Here is a 9,071-nt window from a genome sequence, read left to right on the forward strand (position 1 = left end):
CAATTCGCAACTTGCTGTTTTTCAGAATAGCTTCCTTAAGGGTTGAATCACTTCAACTCATTCCAAATTTTAATTCTTCAGTATTTAAATTTCATCTGAATATGCCCAGATGAGACCAAAAGCTTTCATGAACATTAAGTAGCTTTAAATTCCTCAGAGCTACCTTATTCCAAAGTATAAATCACCGTGTTTTCTTTTGACTTACATGAACCCAGTCATTGTAAGTTAATTCTATCATCCATTGTTTAGCGCAATCTTCTCCAATCCAGCATCTTAAGATACTCTTGTTACTCATCCTGGAAAGAACTCTTGGGCCAAAGGGTGATTTAGGGTGATGTGTAAGCCTGGGATATAAATAAAACTGATTGCTACAACTGGCAAACACGCAGATCAAATGCATGAAAAACAACCTTGGTAAGGAGTGGTAACCATCAATAACTTTAGGCTTTTTTGTGGCAGAGGAACACACCTTCCTGACCTAACTTGGATAAGATTATCAGCATCCAAAATCCCCCAAAGAAAAAGGACTTGGTCCTATAGACAAATGAAACATACAATAAGTTCTTGTGAAGAAACAGAGCAATTAATCTGGCAAACGGACCTTTGCCTGGTGTTTCATGATACTGACAGAATCAAGACCATAAAATATAGGGTGCCAAAGTCAAGAAATCCTTGAGTATTTGTTAGATAAGCAAGCTTCTGGAAAATGGCCATTTCTTTTACACGAATGGTTTTGTTTTGTTTTAACAAACATTGCATAAACAGTCCACACACTGGAACACTATTTTACATGTGTCTGTCAAATTGAGGAACGTATCTTGATCAACGTATTTACAATTTTGGAAAGAAAATAAGTGTTATCTCAAGATTATCTAACCACAAATATCTAGCTAGACATTTAGTCAAGATATGTACAATAACTAAACATGAATTGTATAAACAATTAAAGAAATAAAGCATAAAAGGCATATTGAAATCAGCTCTTTGATATAAGAACAGTTTCCCTCTTAAAATGCGTTTAAACTTTCCTTTAGTGAATGACTCGGACAGAATCGGAAAGCAGTTACTTGACAAGCCTACATGTAGAAACAGGATGTAAAAATGTTACTAGTGTTTTGCTAGGATGACCTTACTTTACAGTCTTATTTTATTTTAGTCTGGTCTAACCTGTAATAGGCTTACACTTAGCAAAAAATATACATATGCCCCTTTTCACATGATGATTGAAAAGATGCAGTCGTGGTCATAAGGGCAAAGCCTGGTCATAAGGGTGAGGACGGATCAAAAGTCACTTTTTTTCAGTGTTGCAACTTTGAACAATCATTAAACGAATGGCTGTAAATTGAGGACTTCCTATATGCATCATCTAGCGTTGCTGTATTGATTCAGATCGTTTATAAACGGATTAGATAAAACATTTAACATTTAAGAACCATGGTAGTGCAGCGGTTAGAACGCAGTAGTGCAGGCTACTTCTGCGGACTGCCGGCTGTTGACAGTTCGATCCTGACCAGCTCAAGGTTGACTCATCCTTCCATCCATCCTCATTAAATGAGGGCCCAGATTGTTGGGGGCAAGAGGCTGACTCTGTAAACCGCTTAGAGAGGGCTGTCAAGCACTGTGAAGTGGCATACAAGTCTAAGTGCTATTGCTGTCGGCTTAGAGAAGAATCCAATACACCCCCAATCAGTCTCCCATCCACATTCCAGCAGGATTTGCCTCCATTTAAACGCATACAGGATTGCAGCCTTAAAACACGTTTATTAAACTAGAGCATGTACGTTTTCTCTGTAGGAAAAGAAGCTAAAAGAAACAGATCTCTTGCAAAGGCTATGTACAGTACTTTTGTTATACAAAGCGGAAATGATATGGCAAGAACTGCCCCGCTCAGTGGTTGTTAATTTCAGTCGCCCTCGGTGGTGTGCTCACCATTTAGAAGGGCCACGTCATCCAAAGCGGGTTGCTACAGGGAACCAGCAGTGAACTTCATTTGCATAGGTTTCCGTGACTTGGTGGGAACTGAAACTCCAAACTTATTCACAGACGGGCATGGCACATAAAAAAAAAAATCACCCATCTTCTTTCTTGCCCCTTCTCTCCAAAAATCCCCACAGTAAGCAACCCACAGACAGCCACCGGTTGCGAGGTGGAGTTAATGCCCTCCGGTGTCAAAGGAAGACACCGGGAGAGTTAGCCTCATCCACCAGAGGAAGGGCCTCGGCGTCCTGGTCTCCACGAACATGTCCCACCACCTTCTCCAGACAAGGGGTTATAACCTGGGAGAAGAAAGAGGAATTCCATCACACGATTTTCCACGGGGGGGGAGGGGACAGGGAAGGGAAGGACGTACATTAAAGCGAAGTCAAGGCAAATCTGCATTGGTCCCAAACCAGTTACAATAACAGCCAGGCAAAACAAAACAAAACTTCGTATACAAATAAGCCTGTGTACGTAAGGAAAGTGACCTCTGTACATGGATCAAAAGCATACTGACTGCATGCGCACGTGCATTTACAACAAGGGCCTGCAAACTTTTGCAAGAAACAGAGGCTGCCTACCGCTTAAAAATTAAATCAATGCCTTCTCCTTCAATTCCTGCGAGAACTGAATGTCTGCATGTCTAACATGTTTGATCCGGGTTTTTTGTCCTCTTTTGGCAAATAAATTCTTTGGCTAATCAATCTTAACGGCAACTGGAAATCCCACCTCAGATAGGAATAGTGCTATTTAGGAAGATGCACACCAGCTAATTCTATTATAACACGACGCAATGGAAAAAAAATGTTTAATTTACTAACGAATTCTTAGTTTAGAACTTACCATCGCTTCGTAAGGGCTTTCTGTTGGGTTTTGGCTTTACAGCAGTTGTTGAGGTGGAGGCGCCAGGCTTGGGTTCCTGAAATTTAATGAAAGACTCATTCAGAGACTGGATTCCAGGCTCATCTTTCCAAATCTGAACAGTTCTCTCAACTCAGCAGAAAGGACCAACCTGGTTGTGTTGGAGTGTCGCCTTGTAGCTTTTTCCTTCCTGCATGTTTTCCCACATGGCTATCTTTTGCTTTCTCTTCTCCTCTTCAAGCTGAAGAACAAAATGTGCATGAAGAAGATTAGAATGAGATTATCTTTCGACAGAATTGCAGAATTCTTTGGGCTTCCCAAAGAAAAATAGAAAGACTAACAGAATGGAGGGGAGTTCCAGCTCTGTAGAAGGGAAAGAATGTACAAATTGTGCTATGTCCTGGGCCTCCAATGTTTTCTGAATATTTCAAGCCATTAGGCTACAACCAAGCAAGCCAAACAGACCAGGTTCACATCTTACATTAAGTTATGGTTTACTTTACCAACTCTGTTGGACAAACCAGAATAACCTGGTTCACGCACCACCCTAAGCCACTATGTCTTTTTTCCATTCCACCATCACATACTGCATCAAACCATCAAGCAAATAAGCCACTGTATGGTTTAGGGCAATGTGTGGATCCAATTCATCACAACGTTGAGTGCCTTGTACACAAGCACAACAGAATAGAAACTCCGGCGCCAAATTCTAAATTAGCTTTTTAGAGCACATACCCCAAATTGTATCTTAAAATTCTATTTATGGTACTGATTTTTCATTTTTTTCCAGATGCAGGCTCCCAGTCAAACATCTGTATGTTTTCCTCATGCTTTTGAATAAAAAGCACCCTCGTAGCTGCCAGTCTTATAATTTTGCAGGAGGCAGCAGTTCTATGAACAGCTGCTTTAGTATCTGAAACCCATCCAGTTGGGACATACCATCTTCTGCTTTTCCTTGAACTTCTCTGCTTGGACATTCAATTGCTCCTGCATTTTCATTCGGGCAGCTAGAAGGGCTTCCTGCTGTTTAACCACATCATCTGGTTCTGAATCAATCACAAGAGAGAATTATCAACAGCTTAAAGTCGGCTAGAAATCATACATTTGCACCAGCCTTGTGCTTTTCATCTCTTCCGACACTGCAACTTGCCTTAATTTAATTTGCCACTGTTGCTTAAGTTTCAGAGTTAATGTCTTCTAATCTTGTGAACTCTAAAGCTTCCTCCTTCCGTTATGTATTCAAGATGGACAGTGAATAATATTTATATGTTACTTATATGTAAGGGTGTAGGTCTATACATAGGTTGTATATAGTATGTTTTATGTATGTGTACACTTTGAGAAGAAGCAACTAAATTTCATTTTTAATGTGTGCCATTGTGCCTACAGGAAAAAAAATGACAATAAAGATTATCTATCTGTCTGTCTGTCTGTCTGTCTGTCTGTCTGTCTGTCTGTCTGTCTGTCTGTCTATCTATCTATCTATCTATCTATCATCTATCTATCTATCTATCTATCTATCTATCTATCTATCTATCTATCTATCTATCTATCTATCTATCTAGTTTAATATTTCAGCAGAATAATTCAACCCGAAATTATTCTTAGCCGTTATTCTTAGCCTCCTTAAGACAAAAATGCTAAACCAAGGTTTAGAGTTAAAGGATGTTTATACTTGTTTGTTTAAAAGTTGGGTACTTATATTTTGACTTGGGATGAGGTGTTTGTAACCCTGTAATCAATTCTGGGAAGTCTGGGGGGGGGGGATTGGGAGTGGGTGGGTAGAAATAGATATAAAATAATCAGGTGTACTGATGTTAAATTTTTGAGAAGCAGATGAGTTATTATTGATATCAATGTATGCCTGTATTTGTATATTTGGTGTTTTTTTTGAAAATTAATAAAAAATTGTTTGGGAAAAAAATGCTAAACCAAAACAGGAAAAACTGAACAAAGCTAAGCTTCTGAAATAATAATAAAAAAAGATTAATCTGAAAGTCTCTCTTATCAAAATTATCAAAAGTCTCTCTTATCAGCATTGGCTGACCCAGAAGATTTTAAGTTTACTTCTACCCATAGACAACTCTGGAACTGCTTTCCTGAGGCAATCCCAGCAGACACACATTCCACAAACCTAAAAATGAGTGCCTTCCTTCTTCTAGCCATAAGATAAACATATTTCAAGAACCAGAGATCCTTGAATTATATTTCACTTCTCACAAATCACAGAAGGATGGATACCTCATCCTTAGTTCTGTGAAGACGATGATCACATTATCTACTAGCAACAGTTGCAGATGACAGCACAATACTAACAAGCAACTGCTGCAATTTTGTGGCAGGCAGTTTTACAGAATAAATTAACTAAAATGGAGATTCTTGCTCCAAGGAGATTCTACACGGAAAGATGTACGGGAGGAGTTTACATCATCTTCCCAGTTTTTCATAGGCTTACCTACTCTGATCAAGAAGAGAAATTCATTTTGATGCTAATCAATACATTTTTTAAGCAGTAGTAATAATGTATCCTGCTCTGATGCATAAAGATCTAAAGTTGTGCACATATGGAGAGAATAGCCAGTCAAGAGCACTATTCATACATACCTATAGCTGTTGTGGGCACGCTGGATTGCTTAGCGCCTTGAAGATTTTTTGAGAGTTTTTGTACGAGTAGATAAACAATAATAAGACTGAAAAAGATGTACCAGCCATAGTCTGAGAACAGTGAATTTACTGGAAGAGAAATCAAGGCAAGAATTTAATTTGGATAGAGAACAAAAAAACAGTTTGGGGTTTAGTCTGCTGCAACAGTAGCATGGCAGTGAAATAAATACAGCTGTGTTAAGCTAACAAAGGACCAATTAAAAATACAATCTACGGTGTCAGATATCTAGTAATTTATCATGTACAGCCATTGCTAGTAGAACACAGCAAATGTCTGCTCATCCTTTGCAAGAGTAGCTGACTTTTCAGTTCAAGAAATGCCTCTTTTTTGTATTTACAAAGAAGAACAATTTTATTTGGATGTTGTATCATTTTGTAAATGAAACTATGAAACTGTGGTGTCCTAGAGTACCATTGATACAATGGTAACTATTACTGTAACCATTTCCTTTCCGCTTTTCAAAAAAATATTTTCCTCAAACAGCAAAACATAAATGCAACAAGAAAACTAAGAACGGAAACAATTAAAAATGAGACATCCAAATGAAACATAAGTAGCAAAACCCCCAAGAGTCAACATTTTTTTAAAAAATTATAACTTAATTCCCAATATTTCAATCCAGATATGCTTCTAGTCCAACAGCCTGCTGAAGCAGCAAACCCTTTACTATTTCAGACAAACGACTGTTCTTCAAAATCTCCAGTGATGGAGCACCCACAACTTTCTGGAGGCAAGCTGTTCCACTGATTAATTGTTCTCCCTGATAGAAAATTTATCCTTAGTTCTAGGTTGGATCCCTCTTTTAACAACTTTCCACCCGTTACTTCTTGTCCTGCCCTCAGGTGCTCTGGAAAATAGGTTGACTTCTTCTCTGTGAGAGCCCCCCCTCCAAGTACTGGAAGACTGCTATTGTATCATCTCTTCATGACTACGGATAACTAGACTAGATAACTAGACTAGACCTAGTTCCCTCAATTGTTCATCATATGGTTTATGCAAAAACCCCTTATCATCTTTAAAAAGGCATGTGTAAAATATGCACTATGATAACCACAAACACCAGATGGCCCTCTGTTTTGGGGCTTTCTCCTCAATTCTAGGATGAATCTCCCTTTGATAATCTTCCATCTGTCACTTCTTTTCCTGGCCTCAGGTACTTTGGAGAAAAGGTTGAACCCCCCCCCTCTTCTCTGTGACAGCCCCTTAAATATTGAAAGACAGTTATCAAGCCCCCCATCCTTCTCTTCCATAGGCTAGAGACATACCTAGTTCCCTCAATTGTTCATTATTTTAGTCTCAAGACCCCTTATCATCTTTGTTGTTTTTCTCTGCCATTTCAAGGCTCTCTCCCTCGAGACATGCATCACGGCAATATTAATCCCCAAGTGTGATGCCCTGGTTGAGAAGTGGAAGGAATCCACTTTTTTAGAATGGATCCTGCTCAGCGGTTGGGAGGAGCATTCCAGTTTCCCCCCTCCTCCCAACTATATGCATGTGGGGTATACGCATAATTTATTTTATTTATTTTTGTCATGCATGTGCAATATATATATTGAAGGTGGTTACCCTTTGAGAGCTGTGTGCAACAAAATCTCATTTTAATGTATGTTGATTTGTATACATTTAAAGTGACAATAAAGTTATTATGCTATTCTTATTCTATTCTAAATTCTATATTCTTTATTTTCTAGTCTAAATTCTATTCTATATTTTCTATTTTCTAGTCTAAATTCTATTCTATATTCTTTATTTTCTAGTCTAAATTCTATTCTATATTTTCTATTTTCTAGTCTAAATTCTATTCTATATTCTTTATTTTCTAGTCTAAATTCTATTCTATATTTTCTATTTTCTAGTCTAAATTCTATTCTATATTCTTTTCTAAAGTCTTTTCTATATTCTATTCTATTCTATATCCTATTGCTTATTCTATTCTAATTCTATTCTACCCTTTATTATTCTATTCTATTCTATTCTATTCTATTCTATTCTATATCCTATTGCCTATCCTATCCTATCCTATCCTATTCTATATCCTATTGCTTATTCTATTCTATTCTATTATGCACTGTTATATTACAAACTCCACTCATTATTATTATTACACTCCATCTATGCGAGCAATACAGCCCTCCTCCGCTTGATCACCGCTGCATACATTATGACGTTAGCTTCCAAAGCTCGAAGCCCACGCACCTGAGGATGATGGGAACTGCAGTCCCAATTCCTCCCCTCCCCCCAGGCTGGCAGAGACTGGATTCATCCTCTTTGCAAAATGTGTTGCAGCGCAACAACACAGCCAGCTCGCTCTCTCTGTGTGTATGTGTGTTTGTTATGCCCACCTAATCCCTAGAGACGATACACTGCCCTTGAACATGGAGGCTCTATTTTGAAGCCCTGGATTCGGAGCTCCTCCCATGGAAGCTCCCCCCCCCCACCCAGCGCCTCCCTTGCTTGGGGGGGACCCGGGCGCCTTCGCTCTCACCTGCTTGGAGGAGGAACTGGACGCCTTCCTCTCCCCCGGGGGGCCCCTCGGGGTCCGGGGCCACGTTAGCCGCCATCCCGCCAGGAGCCGGATCTTCTCCAGCCGTACATCCGGGTCCCTGGCTCCTCTTGACGGCTAGCCAATGACAACGCCGCACCTCAGAATTCCGTTTCCCCCCCAATGAGGGCGTCGATAAGGGGGAGCCAATCCGGAGGCGGAAGCGGAGAAGGCGGGACAAGGTTCCAACCAATCCGAAGAAAGGGGAAGGGCCAGGTTAAGATGACTAGGCTGAGCGGGGAAAGCCCGGCTTCTCAAAGGGGCGGGGCTATCTAGGAGGCGGGGCGGGGCGGGGCGGGGCCGGGCGGCCAAGACAGGAGTCTTGACTTTGCTTGTAAACTTATAAACAACGTGGAGGGGAAGAGGAAATTTACGTCCGGCTTTGCAAAAGGTGTAAAACCAGGCCGAGAGGCGTTTTGTGCACGCAGTGCAGTGGGCCGGGCGTATAAAATGCAACGCCACGTATGCACATCACCATGCATTTTGTTTTGCTTTATACACACATCTGGGTGCACACACTTCCAGGCGTAGGCGTTTAATAGAAAGAGCAACATAGTAAAACAATAGTAAATAGTAAAATCTATCTATATATATTATATAAATAAATATTCTAGTTCCATTTTAAGCTGCATTTTATCAAATTTTATTTTAAATTGCTTTTATTAGACTTTGGTAATGGTTTGTTATTGGAACTTTGCACTTTGATATGGCCCAAGGGCTAATCAATAAATATTATTATTATTATTATTATATAAATAAAAATGTAAATGTTCGTTTGTTCAAAATCTTAAATCTCCGAAAGTTCTTCACCGATTGCTTTGAAATTTTGACACGTTGCATTCGAATACACGTGTTTTTATATACCTATATTATATAGATGTCACACCTGTGACAGGTTAAAAACATGCTTTTTTTGAAAAACAGCACCATCTGTTGGACGTAAAAGCAACGCACGCTTTTACCAGACTGAGCCACAGCAACGCGTGGCCGGGGTACAGCTAGTAGTAAATATAATACTTTCCATGT

The 9,071-nt window shown here is 39.6% G+C and overlaps 1 protein-coding gene across 1 annotated transcript; it reads right to left on the reverse strand.

Annotated features, from left to right (window-relative positions):
- Window positions 1–1,741: 1,741 nt before the first annotated feature.
- Window positions 1,742–8,094, reverse strand: SELENOS (selenoprotein S). Its single transcript, XM_015811859.1, has 6 exons — window positions 7,989–8,094; window positions 5,443–5,571; window positions 3,778–3,884; window positions 2,990–3,079; window positions 2,821–2,896; window positions 1,742–2,276 (listed from the first exon to the last, which is right to left on the reverse strand). Exons 1-6 carry the CDS (start codon window positions 8,062–8,064, stop codon window positions 2,197–2,199), a joined length of 558 nt encoding a protein of 185 aa, XP_015667345.1. The 5' UTR covers window positions 8,065–8,094; the 3' UTR covers window positions 1,742–2,196.
- Window positions 8,095–9,071: the final 977 nt, after the last annotated feature.

This window comes from Protobothrops mucrosquamatus, unplaced genomic scaffold (genome assembly GCF_001527695.2).
Source record: "Protobothrops mucrosquamatus isolate PMUCROS unplaced genomic scaffold, P.Mucros_1.0 scaffold53, whole genome shotgun sequence".
Classification (NCBI taxonomy): domain Eukaryota; kingdom Metazoa; phylum Chordata; class Lepidosauria; order Squamata; family Viperidae; genus Protobothrops; species Protobothrops mucrosquamatus.